This window comes from Grampus griseus, assembly GCF_964374135.1.
Source record: "Grampus griseus genome assembly, chromosome: 5".
NCBI classification, from domain to species: domain Eukaryota; kingdom Metazoa; phylum Chordata; class Mammalia; order Artiodactyla; family Delphinidae; genus Grampus; species Grampus griseus.
Genome location: NC_138998.1, coordinates 60,022,156 through 60,042,645, shown reverse-complemented (window position 1 = coordinate 60,042,645; position 20,490 = coordinate 60,022,156). Strand labels below are relative to the sequence as shown.

The window sequence follows — 20,490 nt, the reverse complement described above, 5'->3', positions numbered from 1 at the left end:
AGCACTATTTACAATAGCCAGGACATGGAAGTGTCCATCGACAGATGAATGGATAAAGAAGATGTGGCACAATATTACTCAGCCATAAAAAGAAACGAAATTGAGTTATTTGTAGTGGGGTGGATGGACCTAGAATCTGTCATACAGAGTGAAGTAAGTCAGAAAGAAAAACAAATACCATATGGTAACACATATATATAGAATCTGGAAAAAAAAAATGGTTCGATGAACCTAGGGGCAGGACAGGAATAAAGATGCAGACATAGAGAATGGACGTGAGGACACAGGGAGGGGGAAGGGTAAGCTGGGATGAAGTGAGAGAGTGGCATGGACATATGTACACTACCAAATGTAAAGTAGATAGCTAGTGGGAAGCAGCCGCATAGCACAGGGAGATCAGCTTGGTGCTCTGTGGCCACCTCGAGGGGTGGAATAGGGAGGGTGGGAGGGAGATGCAAGAGGGAGAGGATATGGGGATATATGTATATGTATAGCTGATTCACTTTGTTATACAGCAGAAACTAACACAGCACTGTAAAGCAATTATACTCCAATAAAGAGGTTAAAAAAAACAATACTACACAGGGGAATTCCCTGGCCGTCCAGTGGTTAGGACTCTGCGCTTCCACTGCAGGGGGCGCAGGTTCGATCCCTGGTCAAGGAACTAAGATCCTGCAAGCCAGGATCTTAGTTCTTTTGGCATGGCCAAAAGAAAAAAAAAACACTACATGTTCTGCTCCTCTCTTGGTTGATCCCAATTAGTAGATTAAAGGAGCAGAGAACTCTTTCAGGAAGAATGTCTGTATACTTTTGTTAAACTCATGATTTCCCAAACTTATTTGACTACAGAACCCTTTTCTTAGTGGAATGTAACATCCCATGTGTAAAGGGAAAGAGTAAGCTGCTGTAACAAAGATATCCAACAATATAGTGACTTAAAGAATATTTCTGTCTTGTGACACATCCTGGGTTGGGCCTGCAGGCTGCTGTGCTCCACACGGTCATTTAGTGGCCCAGGTTCCTTCCTTCTGGTTTTTCTGTCATCCACTAGAGCATTGTCTTTGCCTACATAGTCAAAAGCAGATCTCAGGAATGTCCAGTTTCCAGATTGCAGGAAAGGGAAAGAACTTGGAAGATATGCATACGTAATATTTTAAGGCCCAGTGTGCAAGTGGCATGCAAAATCTTTTCTTATATTCCCTTAGTTAAAACTTTGTTTCACCAAGCTGCAAGAAGTATTGGGAAGCTAGCTAGGAGGCCATTGCCCAACTACAACTTTGTTACTGTGCGTCAGTGTCACCCAGCCTGCCTGCAGCCGAGGAGGAACTAGAATCCATGTCTTCCAACTCCTAGGCCAAGATTCTAAGTTACCACACTAACATTTGCTTATCAGTCAACAAGTATCAAGTGTCTCTTGAGTTCCAAGTTTATTGTCAGATGAGGATAGAAAGCTTTTTAAAATATAGTTTCACTAATCCTCTACAAAATGTTTGTCAATTGCATCTTTAATCTGGTAGCAGTTTTTGTTTATGGATAAGCTTTTCAAATATGGCTATTATAGAAGTAGCAAGAATTGTAGGTTTATACCATAATATTTTAATTTGCCAGGGAACATATACCATGGAAATTAACAAAAGGAAAACAGGGTAGAGAATCTTGAAATGGACCCAGATACATCTCAGAATTTATAAAAAAGGCATTTCAAATTAGTTCTGAACCAAAAAGATAAATGTTTTGTAAAAGTGGTGTTTGGACCACTGGATAGCAATATGGAAAAAATAATAGTAAGTTTACCTCAGCCCTTAAAGTCATTCATATCAATGCCAAAACCTTGGCCTCTGTGCACTGGTGCCAAATCGAATCTCAGAGACAGAATTTTGGGTGAAGGAGAAAGAATAACTTTATTGCTTTGCCAGGCAAAGGGGACACAGTGGGCTTGTGCCTCTCAAAAACAGTGTGTCCTCAACCCAGAGGGATTTGGTGAGCAGTTTTATAGCAATGGTTCAAGGCCAGAGTTGCTGATAAGGATTAGGGTGTGTGCAGGGCCTTCACTCCTTTAATCTGGCCTCAGGTGGTCTCCTGATAAGCTTCTGTGGTTCCTTTCATCTGGAATGAAGAATGCTAACATCTTCCATTTGTTGGGCGTTTTAATTCTGGAAAGAGCTCAAAGATATTGTTATGTGTATCCCTTGAGGTGGAACCAGGACCTGCCCCAGGGCTGTACTATTGTTTCTTGACTGCTCCTCCTTTGTCTCTGCATTGCTCCCTTCCCACAGGGTCCTGCTTGGTTTCCCTATTGTTCAAGTGTGTGACTTAAAGAAATCATGAAAGTCAAAACATTTTGAAAAGCATCTTGAATAGAATAAAGTCTTTCCAGGCAAAAACTAAAACCAGAAGCTACAAAGGAAAATCTTGACAAATTAAGCTATGTAAGAGGCAAAAACTTATATGTAGAAAAAAGGAAAAATTAAAACTCAAAAGATAAATACATTTTCAAAACATGACACAAGACTAATTTCCTTGGTGTATAAAGAGTGTTTACAAATCAACAACAATGGAAAAAGAAATGGGCAAAGGACATGAATACATAGGAAAAAAATTCAAAATCCAGTAAATATATGAAAAGAGGCCAAACAATGATATATCATTTTTCATTATCAGACTGTCCAACATTTAAAACTTTGATAATACCAGTGTTGGAGAAGCTATAGGAAAACCAGCACTCTCATACACTGTTGGTAAGAGTGTAAATTAGTACTATCATTTTAGAAGTGAATTTGTAACAGCTTTCAAAAATTTAAAATAAGTATATGATTTGATCCAACAGTTCCACTTCTAGGAATTTATTTTAATGATAAACTCATACAAATGAACAAAGAATTATATGTACAGATGTTTATTTTAGGATCACTTTTAACAGGAAAACAAGTAGTGAGAAATGGGAAACAACCTAAATGTCTGTGGTAGTGTAAAAATTTATCCCCAGATTGAGACTCCTTCCTTCAAAGAGTGGAATCAAATTACCTTCTCTTTAAGTGTGGGCTGTACTAATGACTCAGTAAATAGAATGTGGTGGAAGTGATGCTCGTTGACTTTCAAGACTACGTTATAAAAAGCATTTTAGTTTTTTCCTCATTCTCCCTCTTGGGTTATTCACTGTAGAAGCCAGCTGCCATATTGAGAGGACACTGAAGCAGCCCAAAGGAGAGACCTGCGTGGCAGGAACTGAAGCCTCCTGCCAACAGCCATGTGTGTGAGCCCCTGGGAGGTAGACTGTCCAGCCCTAGTCAGGCTTTCAGATGGCTTCAGCTCAAACTGATGTCTTGGCTGAAACTTCATGAGAGACCTGGAGCGAGAAGAACCCAGCTAAACCACTCTTGAATTTATTACCAGAGGGCCATGAGATAATAAATGTTTGCTGTTTTAAGCACCTAAGTTTTGTTAACAATAGATAACAAATATATTAAATATAAAAAGCCGATTGATAAAATATTGTACTGACATACAATGGAACTCTGTGCAGCTATTAAAAATAATATCTTCTGCTTGAGATGTAGAAATCTAGAAAGAGAACTATCCCCACACTTGCAAGATCAGAAAATCTGGAAAATATGCAAATTCACAACTTTTTGTGGACCCATGAGAGAGCTGAGTTCACCAGGCACCCATATAGCCTGAAGACCAAGGAAAGACAGGCACCTACAAAGAGAGATGGAACTCCAATCACTTGCCTACCTGGAGCAGGCACTGCTATACGCTGGCAAAGAGAGTTCTGCTAAATTTGTGGCCCAGTGTAGGCTTGCAAGAGAAAATAAAAACCAAGGGGCCATAGATATAATGAATATTTGCATCCACTTACAGGCTTTTCTCCTCCGATGGTCTCACTGGGCACTCACAAAAAAGATTAGCAAAAGTCCTGAGAAAGCATCCTTGAGGGCATAGCCTGGGGAAGGGGAATATCAGTTGCTGCAGGAAAGACATGAGACAAGGTTTGGATCCTATTGCCCCATATTTCCAACAGAACAAAGGTAGAACCAGCTGTCCAAGAACAGGCAATAAACACATCCTTACAGGGCTGGTAAATCCAACTGCAGCTGGGGAAAAATAATGGAATAAAAACCAAACCTCTGATCCTGGGAGAAAGGTGGGAATATGTGCTGTGCCCAAAACTGCTGGGGGAGGATAGAAACACTTTGAAGGTCACACCCCCTCAAGACCCAGGGACAGAGTGCCTGCCTGCCTGAGACTTAATCAGAACAGAGCACCTCATGGCTCAGTCCCCAGCCCCAGGCTAACAAGCACTGACTATCAAGTAACAGTGGAGTCTGCTGGGAGAGCTACAAGGGCATGGAGAGACTCTGACACGTACCAGGGAAGACCTAAAGCTGAGAGTGGAGCACACATTGAGAAAAACATTTGGTCAAACAATGCCATACCTTAAACACAGGTAACACTTGAGGAATCTGAAGTGCATGGTGTACTTAGGCTAACTGTAGCAACAACAAACTCAAGGGTCTACACAAAGGAGTGAAGACTGCAGGAAATGGTAATCACATAAGTAAGTACTGAAGCTTTTTCCCCTCATTATTTATGTCTGCTTAAAAGAAAATTGACTATTTAAATATAAAAAGAATAAGAATGTGTTGGGCTTCCCTGGTGGCGCAGTGGTTGGGAGTCCGCCTGCCAATGCAGCGGACACGGGTTCGTGCCCCGGTCCAGGAAGATCCCCGGAGTGGCTAGGCCCGTGAGCCATGGCCGCTGAGCCTGCGCGTCCGGAGCCTGTGCTCCACAACGGGAGAGGCCACAACAGTGAGAGGCCCACGTACTGCAAAAAAAATAAAATAAAGCGGTTAATCCGTCAAGAGGACATACCAATCCTAACTATTTACACATCAATAATAGAGCTTTGGAATACACAAAGCAAAAACAGAACTGCAAAGAGGAATAAACAAATCCACAATTTAATCTGATATTTCAACTCCTCTCGTAAGAATTGATAAAACAATAAAGAAAAAATCAGTAAGAATATAGAATACTTGAACAACACTGTCAACCAATTTAACCTAATAACATTTATAGAACACTGAATCCAACAACAAAAGAATACACACATTCTTCTTAAGTTCACATGGAACATTTAACAAGACAGACCATTGTTATGGGCTGAATTGTGTTCCCCCCTACTGTTTGGTCCCATCCTGTTGATGGTGATGCTCTTGCCTAGGAACTAGGAACACCTGAGGCACTCACCAAGCTTGTGGGGCCAGTGTTGTGGCTGGACTAGCCCGTGTGGTTCTTATAATGATTGCAGTACACACTTCAGCCAAAAACCATCAGGGAACTTTGAGGAACAAGATTTACTACTCATAGGTCCTGGAGAGTACACAGCACACTCAAGGGCCATGAAGCAAGGTCACAGGTTGAGAGACAGAGAGCACAGACCTGGGGCTCTGCCTTTGTTAGGGCCCAAGGGTGGGGTGTTTAGGGTTTCACAGGTTCACTCTTTATTGGCTAATTTAAAGCATAAGAGAGGGAATTAGGGAATGGAAAGGGAAAAGCTAAAAGAATGTTGAAGAACAAAGTTGGAGGGCTAATAATACCTGATTTCAAGGTTTATTGTAAAGTTACAGCAATCAAGGCAATTTGATCTTGACATAAAGATAGAAAATTATATCAGTGGAACAGGATAGACCCATATACGTGTGGACAACTGATATTCAACAAAGGTACAAAAGCAATAGAGTGAGGAAAGGATAATTTTTTCAGCAATGAGCTCATCCACATCTCAAATCATATGGAATTCTCAATAAGAGATTTCCCATCCGAAACCATCAAGGCCAGAAGGCAGTGAGATGATATATTAAAGTGCTGAAAGGAAAAAGACTGTCAATTAAGAATTCTATATCCACAAAACTGTCCTTCAAAACTGAAGGAGAAATTAAGACATTCCAGATAAACAACAACTGAGATAATTTGTCACTAACATACCTTCCCTACAAGAAATGCTAAAAGGAGTCCTTCAGAAATGAAAGGTTACTAGACAGTAACTCAAATCCACGTGAAGAAATAAAGAGCACCAATAACTGTAACTACATAGGTAAATATAGAAGACATTATAAATATATTTTTTTGTTTGTCATAGCTCTGGCTACTGTAACAAATTACCATGGACTGAATGACTTAACGGATTTATTTCTCACAAGTTTGGAGACTGGGAAGTCTGAGATCAGGGTGCCAGCATGGTGGCATTCTGGTAAGGGCCAACTTCCTGGCTTGTAGACAGCTGCTTTCTCACTATATCCTTACGTGGTGGAGAGCAGAGAGAGAACTAGCTCTCTTCCTCTTCCTATAAGGACACTAATCCCATCATGAGGGCTCCACCCTCATAATCTAATTACCTCCCAAAGTCCCCACCTTCCAATACCACCACATTAGAGCTTCTGTATATGAATTTTGAGGGAACACAAACATTTCCTCTATAGCATTGTTTGTAACTCCTTTTTCTCTTATCTGATATAAAAGACAACTTCATAAAGCAATCATTATAAACCCATGATGGTGGGTATACAATGAATAAAGATGTAATTTATATGGCAATAATAGCAAAAAGGAAGGGGAGACAATGGAAATAGATAGAAGCAAAGTTTTTATATACTATTGAAGTTAAGATAGTATTAATCCAAACTAGATTGCTATAGGCTGAGATGTACAGTAATCTTCAGGGCAACCACTAAGAAAATAACTCCCCAGGCCCCTCCAGTCAGGCTTATCACCACTCAAGAGATTTTGCTCCAGTAGCCAGCAGAAAGGGCACAGGCTTCAGGGCCAGACGAGGCATGATGCAAATTTTAGCCTGTTATGTGATGCTGGGTGGTACATTTTCCAAATCAGTAAAGTGGGGATTAAAAAAATCTACCCTGTAGAGGTACCATATGCATTACACAGTGTCAGGCACATAATAGGGAGTCCTTATATGGAAACCATTATTACTGCTATTATTATTATTATTGCTATTCTCCAACTACCCAGATCCTCTATGACCTTCAGTCTCTCCAAGGTTCAACGCCTACAAAGTCATCTCTGACTATTCCTTTCCTCATCTAGTGTGTTTCTAAGTAGCAAACAATTGATCAGTCGCTCTCTAGCTATTTATATCAATAAATGTTTCTCAACTAGGCAGTAAGCAACTTGAAAGCATATATTATATTCTAGTCCAGAGCACCTCTTCAGCTGTAGTACAGCATAGTGCTTAAAATCGTAGACTTTCAAGCCGACTGGATTCATAGCCCAGCTTCTTCATTTATTATCTAAGTGATTCTGGGCAAGTCACTTGACCTCTCTATGCTCAGTTTCCCCATCTGTGAAATGGGACAACAATAATACTATAGTGCCCACATAGAGTGGCTGTGGGGCTTAAATGGAATAAGAAGAGTGTCTGGCACAGAGTATCTGCTTAATTATTGTCTGTTGAATAAATTGACTCAAAGTCCAGAATTCTAGATAGCAAGTAGCTGAAATTAGGTCAACTGACACAAATTAATCTTCACCTTCCACCATAAAAATTCAATTTGGAAACACACCCCTTGCTTTGGTAAATTTGCTTGATTACAGCAACGTAGTAAGATAAAATAGTTGCCAAAGTTGTTTTTCAGGAAATGGTTTGAGACTAACCTGAAAGCCCTAAACCTAGTAATCAGGAGGGTATCCTGATAAACTGCCTATATGTGTGCTCCTCACGGGGACTCACAGCTCTGGGAGAGAGACCACCATTGTTTTGTCTAATTAATAGAGGAAGGAGATAAGACATGAAAAGGTTGCCTTTTGAAGATATTCAATATTATTTGTGTTCCAGGAAAACCACCTGGGAGTAGTCATTGTTATCCCTGTTATACAACAGAAGAAACCGAGGCTCAGAGAGGTTACCCAAGGTCATACAGCCGGTGAGTTGGCAGGGCCAGATTCAAACCCAGATCTCCCTGATTCCTGAGGTCACACTGACCCCTCCCCACAAGATGAAGTTCCCAGGTGAGGCTGCCTGGAGCAGAGAACAGGGCTGCCTCAGACTTCTTGTGAAAACACACAGAGACAGACAGCACTCTACGCATGGAGTTTTGACTCATGCTCACCCTCAAGACTGAGGGACTGGTTTTCTCCTGGCTGAGAAGGGTCTCTGGGTTTACAGAAATGTACTCAAGATCTTAGAGAAAAATGGAGACCCAACTTATGAGAGAAGGAAGCAGACACTGCCACAGATCCACCACCTCTTGTGCAAAATGATCTCAGATGCCCTTCACCTTGGCTGGGGGACATGCCCCATCCCCCATCCCGTCGCTCACAAACACTAAAGGCAGAGACAAAAGTGCCTGCCTTCACACAAGAGCCACTTGTGGTTTCCCTCCCCTCTCAGCACACCACTTGGGAGGGCCTTTCAGTTCTCATAACGCAAGTGACTTTGTTTTCTCTGCCACAAGTTATAAGGGGCAGAAGGAGGTGTCTACTTTGTTGCCAGAGCCTGCCCTGGAATTAGCCTTGCACCATTCGGAAAACCCAGCCTTGCTGAGCGCTGAGCCCAGCAGTCCCTTGGCGAGGCAGCGATACTCCCTGGCTCCCCAGTCATGTCCTGGCAGCTGTCTGCAGTGGTGGTGCTCTTCGTGTCCCTGGCCGGTGAGTGACACACATGACTTTCCATGGTGACCCTGCCACATCCGGTCCTATTAAATGTAAATGCATTCTAGTGCCAGTGACCAAGGTGGGGCAGGACAGATTGGAGATGGCTGTAGTGGCTTCAGCTACTGTGGGTATTTGACTTGGGAATGCCTCTTTATTACCTTACGTGTGGAGCACACCTTCATTTTCTTTTCCAGAGGCTTTCACAGTTTGGACTTGTTTTCCATGAGTCAGGCAGAGTAGCTGTCCACCCTGGAAGACAGTGACGCTGCCCCTGGTTCCCAAATGGTCTGTAGGCACCTGATTAGGGAGAGTTTGTACAAATCTCTTCGATTTAAGAGATGGAGAACTGAGCCAGGGCTTAGAAATGGGGCTCTTGCCAAGAGCCTGGGGAAATCACGTCATGCCTTGCTTTTTCTGCTTTTCTTAAATGGAGCGCTATGTGTATGTTATGTAACAGCGAGTTGTGAAGATGAACGAGATGTGGTCTGACAAACTGCCGTCTCAGAAAGAGGTCAGCCAGGGCATCAAAGATTTCTTGTTTCATTACCAGTATAGGTCAGATCAAAGAGACTGTCTGGGAAGCTGAGATTTTAATGATTCTTTTATGTCTGTGCCCCCTGCTTTCACCAAGAACATTTTCTCCCTAGGACGTTGAGTCCTCTTATGTGCTTTATCAAGTTTGCTGGTTGATTCACAATTCCTTCCACTACCACTGACTTGAACATGTGAGGGAACTAGCTCTGTCCACACGGCCTCACTAACACGCTCAAATGGGAGACACAGCTGCACTTGAGTGTAACACGAATTGTCATGAAAGTTGGGTGAAAGGTCAGGCCAGCGACCCTAATCCAGGCTGTTTTTCTTTGTGCCACACTTTCAGAATTAGAGTTTCACATTCTTTTGGAGACAAAATGAAAATTAATCATTATATTTAGCAGAGCAAGCCAATAAAAATGCAGACGATTTCAATGTAGCAGTAACCCTCAGTGACCTGTCTGTGGGCACCAATTCAATGGCTGGCAGACGACTGGTGGATTCAGGAGGGCAATGAACGTGAGATAAATGCACAGGCAGGTGGAAAGGAAATGCCCACGTTGCCCTTTCGTCTCTGAGTTGTGCATTCTTAGAGGTGAACATGGGCGCTCAGCTAACAGATGGCAGCCCTGAGATTTGCACCCAGGAAGTTCACCTTCGGGGTCCATGCTCTGCACTTCTGCACTATACTTCTACATGCATATGTTCAAGAAATACTTGTTGAATTGCATGTGAGCAAAAACCATTCGACATTTTGCTTGGAGAGACAAAGCTTTTAGGTAAGCTAACTATGTAATCTTTATACAGTCACTTTGCTTCCCTGATCTCAAATACGAACCCCATAAAATGAGGAGATTTAAGTTTGTATCAGTTAAGTTTAGGTTCAGCTGCACATAAGAGACAAGCGCCAAATAGTGAATTAAACAAGATAAGTGTTTGTTTCTGTCTCAAGTGAAAACAAGTCCAGAGGAATTCAGACCAGGTCTGTGTGGGGACTCATTCTTGTGGACCCACCATCCAATGTGTGACTTCCACCTGCAAGGTCTCCTCATGGTTCTAGATGTCTGCTGGAGCTCCAGCCATCACATACACATTGCAGCCTGATTAAAGGAGGAAACAGGAAGGCAATAGAGAGGCCCCCTAGGTGACTGAGCTTCCTTCAAGCAACCTTCCCAGAGGCCCACATAACCCTACCACTTGTATTGCTTTGACTTGAACTCAGTCACATTCCTACCCATCTGGAAAGGAGGCTTAGAGATGGGGGGCTTTATTCCATGCAGCAAGTGCTCAGCTTAAACTCATGGCTCAGTTACTAAGGAAAAAGGAGAGACTGGATTTTGGCGTAGTCAGCCAGCAGTCTCTGACCCAGGGCTAGAGCCCCTTCTGCTCAAGGGTTTTCTTTGAGCCTCAAGTCCCACAGAAAACTGACAGAGGCAGGATTTACATCTCTCTGCTAAAAGGCCTAAGATTAAACTGTGAAACTGTGAGCAGAACCTTGTCAAGGGCCCACCCCTGCTGCCCCACACATCCAGAAACCGTCTTCCTGCCGCATCCAGCTAGGGCTACCTCTGCTGCCCGGGGAGGTGCCAGAGAAAGTGCTCAGGAGTTAAGCTCGACTCCCTGCCCCTGGACATGGCCACGGCACTCCATCTACTCCCCAGCTGTGCTCCTTAGAGCTCTGCAAAAGGTAGCCTCTGAGACCTGCCAGGTCTGCTCCCTGCTGGCCCTCCTCCTGACCCCTCCTCACACCCTCCCAAGCTCCCATGATGCTGACTCTGCTGTTCTGCAGAGACATTCCAGGCTCTGAAGCCCCATGCCTTTACACATACTCTTTCTCCTGCCTGTGGGATGCCATCTACTTTCCTGTCTGCCTGAAGAATTTCTCCTTGTGATGGATTCCCCACCTCACCCCATAGGACTCAGGGCCTGCTTCAGTAATAACACCTGGGCTCCCCTGGTGGTGCAGTGGTTGAGAATCCACCTGCCAATGCAGGGGTTCCGGGTTCAAGCCCTGGTCCGGGAAGATCCCACATGCCGTGGAGCAAGTAAGCCCGTGCGCCACAACTACTGAGCCCGCAAACCACAACTACTGAGCCCACGTGCCACAACTACTGAAGCCCGTGCCTAGAGCCCGTGCTCCGCAACAAGAGAAACCACCGCAATGAGAAGCCCATGCACCGCAACAAAGAGTGGCCCCCGCTCGCCGCAACTAGAGAAAACCTGCACACGGTAACAAAGACCCAATGCAGCCAAAAATAAATAAACAAATAAATTTATTAAAATAATAATAATAACACTTGTCACACCGAGGAGTATAGTCCATTTCTGTGTCTGCCTCACAAGGCTTTGCCCCCCTGAGAACAAAGACCTAACCCCAGTGCCTGGCCTGGAGCTTGGCTCAGAGGAGGCGCCTCTGTATCTGCTGAATTGGGTGTGGCGGGGAAACCAAACTAAGGCTCTCTGGGAAGGCCCGACTGTCTGGGAAATACCTAAAGAAGCAGTTCTTGTGTGGTCACTGGCTTTGCCAGGGCCTGGCCGATGGGTTATCTCTCACTCCTCCTGCGAGTTGTAGGGAAACCAAAACATTCTCACGCCCCTTCCTGCAGTTCACCATCTAGAGGAATACAAACAAGGGGTTAAGGCTCCGGGGTACTCATTTGCTGAGTCTCTTGAATCCTGGAGAGGAGACGCTGAGGTTCTGGGAGTGGGAGCTTCGCAAATCAGTGTGTGGACTTCAGGCTGTGTTCTTCTGAGTAGAAGGAGAACTGAGAGAGTCTGAGCTGTGCCCTGCCCTTGCTTCTGCCCACTGCCCAGTTTGTGGTTTTCAGACAGACCAGTGAACTTGACTAAACCTTTAGGCCAAAGATCCCATTGAAAAACTATGACCCAATTTTGACCAAGATTGGTCATATATGTGTGGTCATAAACATAGATTTTGTAAAACAGAGTATTTTTCAGAGCATTATTTCCATTGAGTACCTAACAAACATGGACTTTCTGGGATGTATTTCAATGCACAGCATAGCTACCTCTGTCAAATTTCCATCTAGCTGCCTGCCCATCTTTTATACCCCACAATCCTACAGGGAGATGAGGAGAGGAGGGGAGGGACCAGAGTAGAGAAAGAGAAGAATATTAGAACAATATTTCCCAGACTTGTTTAATTGTAACACACTCTGTTACTTTCAGTCACTTTTGTTCCTGCCACCTACCAGCCCAGGCTCCTGTCCGCCTCAAGGTCACATACCATATGGAGACACCATCACCTCCAGGCACCTCACAAAGACTTCCTATATACCAAGCACACTTGACAGTGTACCGTGAGTCTTCTTGTCCTGTTTGGGGTGCTGTGCGTTCATGAACGGCCAATGTGCTTTTTTCCCTTACTTGAGTTCATTCATCACTGCTGAGAGAGGAGTTCTAATTGCATTATGAGGAAGGCTCCCCCTTTGAAAGGGTGTGCTACTCAGTTGAGGAAATTCTACTCAGTTGAGAAGATTTGCTTTAGTTCATAAGCATAAGCTGTACACAGTGGGATTTTATCAAGGACCTAATCTTCCAGGAGAGCAAAAGTCAGGTGGTTCCCAGTCTCCTGGAGTTCTCTGCAGCAATCTTTGCTTTTTACTACAAGATATTCCTAGATACCACATCTGGGAGTGAATTCTATTTCTTCATAGTAATACTATGACCCTAACTGTGTTCCTGTTGGGTTTTTGACCCAGGGAACAGCAACTCAGGTTCAGCCCAAATGAATTATGCAAATAAATCTTCAACAACTGTCAACCTTCATAACAATCTTGAAAGGAAAAATCTTGCTCCAAGCTCTACAGTATGGGCATAAAGGCTCCACGTATGATTTTACAAAGATTGGTGAAGTAAATCTATAGCCCATAAAATCTGCAACTCTCAAATATCATACATTTCAATTGTCCAAGTAAACATTTTAGATACAAGAAAAGACTCTTTAGTAATAGTCTCAAGTAACTTAATGTCATGAATAATGTCTTCTTTAAAGGTTATCAAAGGCATTTTGAACTGATACTTTTGTCTTTCCCATTTTGCAAACCAGCTGTGCAGAAATAATTTATAAGTGCTACTACTGGCCTTAAAGTTAGCCTTTTCTTCTGGAAAATAATCACTGTTTTAGCATGTGGGCCTTTGAAATACTCTCTGAGGACCACCATTATGAGGATTTAGTGAACTGGGGTCACTGGAGGGGCACCCTACTCTTCTCTCCTCTGCTTTTGTCTCTTCTCTTACCATTCTTCCCAGTGACACGCACCACCTCCACCCATGCCCAGATCCAAGGGCAGGCTTTGGTTCAGACAGGGGCTTGAGTCTCAGCTTCAAAATTTACTAGTTGTGTGATTATGGTCAAGTTAATAGAATTTTCTAAACCTGAGTTTCCTCATCTGAAAGACAGATAAAGATTAGTACCCGTCAGGGGGCTTTTGAGAAGAGCTGGTGAAATAAGACCCTCGACCTGAGGCCTGCCATGTAGTAAGTGTTCAGTAACTTGGAATTTTTATTGCTATGGGGAAAGTACCCACCTAGAAATGTATTGGATGAAAGGGAGAGATAGTAAAGGTGTTTATGGATGACTTTAATTCGATGTGAAATTCAGGACTTTATAAACACCAGCGTAGAGTGATCTTCTTTCCCTTTTCCCCGTGTTTTTCCAAGTCACTGCTCAGCACCGGGCAGTAACAGCTCCAATGAGTGAAAATACAATGCATAAACCTAGTGAAACCATAGCATTAAAGAGACAGTGCCATCTCTCAGTGTACCTGATCGTAAGCTCCCAAGGGACATCACCTGCAGTTGTCTAATTTCTGGCTTGCTCTGTGCTTGGAAGGAGACAAGGATAGAACTATTCTGGTTGAAAAAGATTCAGAGGCCTTCGGCCCTGAAGGGATGACCCAGGAGAGAACCTATGACGATAATACACACTCTAGGTATGCTTAATAGTCCAGGAAGACTTTCACTCAAACCACCTTGTTTGAGCCTGTTAATAACCCTAGGAGGTCTACAATGCTGTAACCACCATTTACACATTCAGTTATTTATTCATTCATTCCGTATCCACTGAATACCTTCTATGCACAGGCACTGGTGGTGAAAAAAATTACCCACAGTTCCCACCTTGAGCTTCCTTTTCATCTAGTGGGAGAGAGGCACAATTAATAAATAAACATATAATCAGGGCTGATATTCTGCTGGTACACACTGTCTGGACAGGCTTATTGTTAAATATTTGAATACCGTCCCCTTATATAATTACAAGCTGTGATTAACGCAGTGAAGGCAATGAATATAATACTGTGATGGAGAATTGTGGGGATGGGGAGCTGTTTCATGTGGGAAGGATGGGAAAGACTCTTTGAGGAGCTGACATTTAAGCCAAACCATGAAGGATGGCACACCAGATATATCAGAGCACTTATGGATTAATTTAATTCCTCAGTTGGAAAAGCCTGCGCTACTCTAAAGGTTAAGTAAGGGAATGACAGAAACTGGGGTACATTTTGAAAACTGATGGTGGGGCTTCCCTGGTGGCTCAGTGGTTAAGAATCCACTTGCCAGTGCAGGGGACACGGGTTCGAGCCCTGGTCCAGGAAGATCCCACATGCCACAGAGCAACTAAGCCTATGCGCCACAACTACTGAGCCTGCGCTCTAGAGCCCGTGAGCCACAAGTACTGAGCCCATACACCACAACTGCTGAAGCCCAAGCGCCTAGAGCCCGTGCCCCACAACAAGAGAAGCCACCACAATGAGAAGCCCACGCACCGCAAGGAAGAGTAGCCCCCGCTTGCCGCAACTAGAGAAAGCCCGCACACAGCAACGAAGACCCAACGCAGCCATAAATAAATAAATGTATTAAAAGAAAAGAAAAGAAAAGAAAACTGATGGTGAAATAAAAAATGGAAGGGAACTGAATCTCTTGTCATTGGAGGTAATTATGCATCGATTGGCGGAACACATGGCAAATATCCAACAGTACAATTCACACATCAGATTAGGGTTTGTACTAGATAATCTTTAAGGTCCCTTTCAAACCTGGGATTATATGATTCTCTGAAAACTATACAAGTCTGTGTAAATCTTTATTACTGTTATTCATGCTGCCCCAGCTCTATCAGGTCATCACAGCAGCACCCTACCCAGGAGCACACTCTATCCAGGAACTGTCTGGATTCACATTTGAAGATGGAAAATGAAGAGGCATTGGCACTTAGATATCTAGCTGAGCATGCTCGCTGGGGTGATAGTACCACACCCCACACAGAGAAATGGGAAGAATATCTCCAGTATGCTCACAACCCTGTAAAAACATGGGTGCAACCAAAACGTTAAAATTGTGGCCTTGTGGTAGAATTTTGAGTGACCTTCACTTCACTGTTATTTCCTTGTAAATTTCCCCCAAATCTGAAAAACACATGTTAATTTTTAATGAAGAAACCTTAAAGTGGAGTGGGGGAGGGCTTCACTCCTGTGAGCCATTGGTTGGTGTATTAACATTTTTGTTTCCTAATTTGCAGTGATTTTGCATTATGGCGGTCATGTGAGAGCAAAAGCGTTTCCAGAAATCACAGGCTATTCTCCACCTGCAACAGTACAGACCACAGCAAAACCTTGTCTCCTGCAGCCAACGAACCGTGTGCCTCAGAAAACTTTAGCAGCAAGGTCAACAGATGGGCATGTCACCTCTCAGATAGCTGTCACAGCATCCACCTCTGAGACCCTAACCACACACACAACCATAAAAATTCCAGCAACAGCTTCCCTGGTAACTGCAGACAGCACCCCCTCCACCAGCCCGACAGCCCACACCCTAGTCACAACCCTGGCCACACCCAACAAGTCACACACGGCTGCTCCAGTCACTGAGGCTACAATCAGCCCCAGCACAGGTCCCAGTCCACCACCATCCACTGTCACCCCGCCAGCCCACAGAACTGGAGCCAGGCCGTCGACCGTCAGCCACACAACTGGGAAAACCACCCAACTCAGTAACCAGACCACCCTTCCAGCAACATTGTCCACCACACCACACAACAGCACAACCAGTCAGAAGCCTACTCAACCCACCCACACCCCAGAGCCCACCAACGCAACCCACAGAGCCTCGCCTGCCACCATAGCTCCCAGGCCCACCCTCGCACCCCAGCCATCGTCAGCCAAGACTGGAATTTATCAAGTTCTGAACGGAAGCAAGCTCTGTATCAAAGCAGAGATGGGGATAGAGCTGACGGTTCAAGACACGGAGTCGGTAAGTCCGGCACAGGACTATAGCACTGCTTCAAAAAGTTTTGAGTGGGGAGTGCCTTGCTGAAAATGAACATTCCCCTGCATCCTATATCTTGGAATGAAATAGGTATCTGCGGGCTCCTCTTTCTCCAAGGTGCTCTGTTACGAGGTGGATCTGTTTTAGAACACATACAAAAATAGACACTGATAGCGACCGTATGAAAGAAGAAAGGCACACACCAAAATTTTAAATATGCACACCCTCCACTTTTAGCCACCATGGGCGGAGTGTTGGATGTGGCCAGCATTGACCCCAACCTGGCCCTGCTCCTCTGGATGACTTCCAAGCCTCAGCAACTTTCCTGTGAAATGAGAGGTTTGCATTAGACGGTCTTTGTGGTTCCAGCCAGCTGTGACATTAATATGAAAAATCCAGGTGAATGAGAAGATTGGAGAGGGTGGGAGTGGGGCTTAGATTATTTGATTTACTGAAAGAATCACTATAAAAATTCTTCCTTTTTTTGCACAGTTATTATGATGTCAAGTAAAACTTCCACATTTGGTTTTTATTTGAAACAGAAGTACATTAGATAGCAAAACCTTTCCTGTAGCGCCCAACATGTTTGCTTGAACAAAAATTAAATTCTACACGGTTTTTCAAGAATATACCTGCCATGAATTATCTATCAAGGAACTCCTCTCTGTTAGAGCACTCCTTCTTTAAAAAAAGTCTTTTAAACATAACAGTTTGGAAATGAGAGGTGTCTTCCAGGGACTTTGAAATTCTCCAGTGAACACCCACTAACCTGGAGTTTCAGGCTCAATTACCAGCCTGTGCTTCTGGTCTCCCAGCTAGAGTTTTCTTTGACATTCCATTGAGCCAATCTATTTTATTTGGTTTAGGTTTTTTCGCCTCAGAAATACTTCAACATCGACCCCAATGCAACCCAATCCTCTGGGAACTGTGGCTTCCGAAAATCCAACCTTCTCTTGAATTTCCAGGGCGGATTTGTGAATCTGACATTTACCAAGGTGAGGCTGAACTCCTTACACTAACCTGCTCTAGCATCGCTTTCCCTGTCCCTCACCCTGGGGCCCGGTGGTGCAATCCCACACTTTAAGTTCCAGGGGAAACAGACCTCAGAGCCTTTCGAGATTTCTCTGATAAGAATGAGGGTCATGGAGACGGAGAGGAGGCAAGTGTCGACATCTTCCGTTTGCTTTCTTCCCTCTTCAGCCTCCTCTGTGCGGCCCAAGAAGGGCTTTGATGCCTCTTGAGAGAGATGTGGCCTTGGGGAACCTGGCCGAAGTGCCATTTGCAAACCACCTCAAGGAGGAAGCTGTACCGATGAACAGACCCACAGAAATACCCAGTGGGCAAAAAGAAACAGGATTACTCTGAGACCAGAGTCAAATGTCACAATAGGTTCTTTCCAACCACAGAAGGCAAAATTCAGGGACTAACCGGGGGCTGCGTTTTCCAGGCCATATCCTGGAGTGGGGTAGACAACTGAGTAGAGTGGAAAAGCATGGTCATGAGATCAGAGTCTTGGCTACAAATTGGACTCTGTTCTCCTTTTGACATCAGGCAGGCAACTTAATCTGTTTGAGGTTTGTTTATTTGTTTGTTTATCATTTGAAAAATGGGGAAAAGAATGAAAGATCACTCCCGTAAAGAGCTTTGTTCAGTACATGGAACGTGGATGCTCAATAGTCACTGTGGCTGTGATTACAGTGACTGAAAAGGACAAATGTCTTGGGAACACAGTGATGGTCAACCCCCTCTCAAAGGAGGCTTGCCCCTCCTTGGTCCAAAGTGTCTTTCAAATAAGCCAAGAGGACACTTGCAGCTGGGACTCGGTGTGGGCCTTCTTCTTACCTGTCTAACGTGACCTCTGAAGTTAGAGGGTCTTGGTTAGCAGATCTTGGAGAGCAATGAGCACAGACTTTGGGATCAGACAAATCAAGATTGACTCACAGCCATAATACTTACTAGCTGCGTGACCTTGGACTAGTTGGGGCATGTTTCCTCATCTACAAAAAGGAACTAGTTATAGCTACTTAGTGGGACCCTTGGGAGAATTAGAAATTGTATATGTAAAGCGACTAGCACAGTGCGTGATACATGCAACGGCCTTTATTGCATGGAGTTATTATTATTGTTAATGTTATTGACTTGGTCTCATAAGCTTTTTTTTTTTTTTTAACTGGAGTATAATTGCTTTACAATGTTGTGTTAGTTTCTGCTGTACAGTGAAGTGAATCAACTATATGTATACCTATATCCCCTCCCTCTTGGACCTCCCTCCCACCCCACACCCCCATCCCATCCCATCTAGGTCGTCACAGAACACTGAACTGAGCTTCCTGGTCTCGTAGCCTTTGTCCTTCTCATGATACTTTTCTCCTTAAGGTAGAAATGCCCCTGAGAAGTTGGTGGTTTCCTTTCAGTACCAAATGGAAACAAGCATAGTCCTTCACCAGAAGAACACTCAGGGCAGAATAAACGCTCTGTTCCTGCACAACTGAAGTTAATCTAAAAAGGTGTCAGGGATTTTTTGAAAGTCACTTTGGCAAAATGGCAGAGGATAGGCATAAGAATTTATGCTTTAGTCTAGGGCTTGATCCCACCCAACCCACTGCCCCTGTGAATAATTGCCTACAGAAAGGCGTCAGGAACCTCCAGTGTCTGTGTGGGGCACACAGTGGCCACTGCTGCCGGGCCGCAGGCAGAACAAGTGTCTTGGCACCTTTCGATGTCTTTCTTTGCTCCTTTCCTCTGTCTCCTGGAACGATGCCTTCAGGCTGGGCTCTGTTTGACCAAGCTCCACCCAAGTGCCGAATCCCAGCCGTTCTGGAAATCCTCTGTGCCTCCAGAGGGTGGACAGGAAATGAGTGTCCAGTAGAGCTGGAAGGACCAGCAGGGCTCCCTGCCCCCGACACCTTCGGGAAGGAGTAAGGTGAGCCGCTCTCAGTCCACGGCCCCAGGTGTTGCAACAGCTGCTTTGCCTGAGTCTCACCAACGAAACTCACCTTATTCATTCCACTGCCAGCACCGAAACCCGGAGCAGGCACCCTTAGCTATGCCCCAAGAGAAAGCAAAAAGGCTCATAGAAAGTAAAAGTTCCCCCCAGCCTTAGCCCTTCTGGGGAATTTATGCATTTTAAAAGAGAAGTTGTTTAAGCCAGAGCAGTGGCCACAAATCCAAAGATTACAGGGGCTAAGCATAGAACTTAAGGAGTGAAGTAGTGAAAAAGTAAAAATGTCTTTTTCCTTGAAACGGGCAGCTCTTATTTTTTATTTTGACACCTTTGAGGAAGACTTTATTTCCCCATTAAATCTGCATAAGAAAAATGTTAGAGTAAGTGTGAGGTGACAAGCGGCAGCCCCAGTAGTGACGGGACAAGAGGGAGGGGTTGGGAGTACCCGTCTCCCTACCAGCCACTCCTCAGCTCCAGCTGGCGGGGTTGGTGGTGGGGCTGGCATCTAGCCCTGGGGACTGTCACTGACCTTTATGGTAGGTGTTCATTCTGGACGGTGGGGTGTCCTGCATGGCCACTGCCCTACTGTGCCCGTTAAATATTTACACATCACCTCTATCAGGTAGTAATAAGAGACCAGTGTTTGTCAACCCTTCTTGTTCAAGAGAAGGTAGAAATCCCAATCTTTTTCTGAAAGCACATGACTTTTTAGTGTTGGCAACACATCTTTTAGACATTTGAACACTCCATTGGTCAAACAAAACGAAACACAGCTGTAGGCCCGCTTTGGCCTGTGGATCCTGGCACTGTGCCTTCTGCCCTAATGGGGGAACTATGTGAAATGCATTTAGGCAGGAAAGATGTCTAGAACCTTCCACAAGAGAAGTGGGCTCAACAATTCAGTCAACCACTTTTCCCATGTTGCTACCTTCTACACCAGTGCTTCTCAACAGCAACAGTATTAACACTTGGGTTTAAACAGATAAGTCTTTGCGGCAGGGCCTGTCCTGAGCCTTGTGGGATGTTGAGCAGCATCCCTGGCTCCTGCCTACTGG

The 20,490-nt window shown here is 44.4% G+C and overlaps 1 protein-coding gene across 1 annotated transcript in view; it reads left to right on the top strand.

The window, feature by feature from the left end:
• Positions 1-8,615: 8,615 nt before the first annotated feature.
• Positions 8,616-20,490, top strand: part of LAMP3 (lysosomal associated membrane protein 3) — a gene marked incomplete at its 5' end in the record, with an annotated part of 32,979 nt that continues 21,104 nt past the window's right edge. Inside the window, 3 exons of the mRNA XM_082654975.1 lie at positions 8,616-8,664; positions 15,746-16,476; positions 17,358-17,486. Of these exons, the coding sequence (XP_082511101.1) occupies positions 8,616-8,664; positions 15,746-16,476; positions 17,358-17,486 (909 nt within the window). The remainder of the gene's footprint in view (positions 8,665-15,745; positions 16,477-17,357; positions 17,487-20,490) is intronic.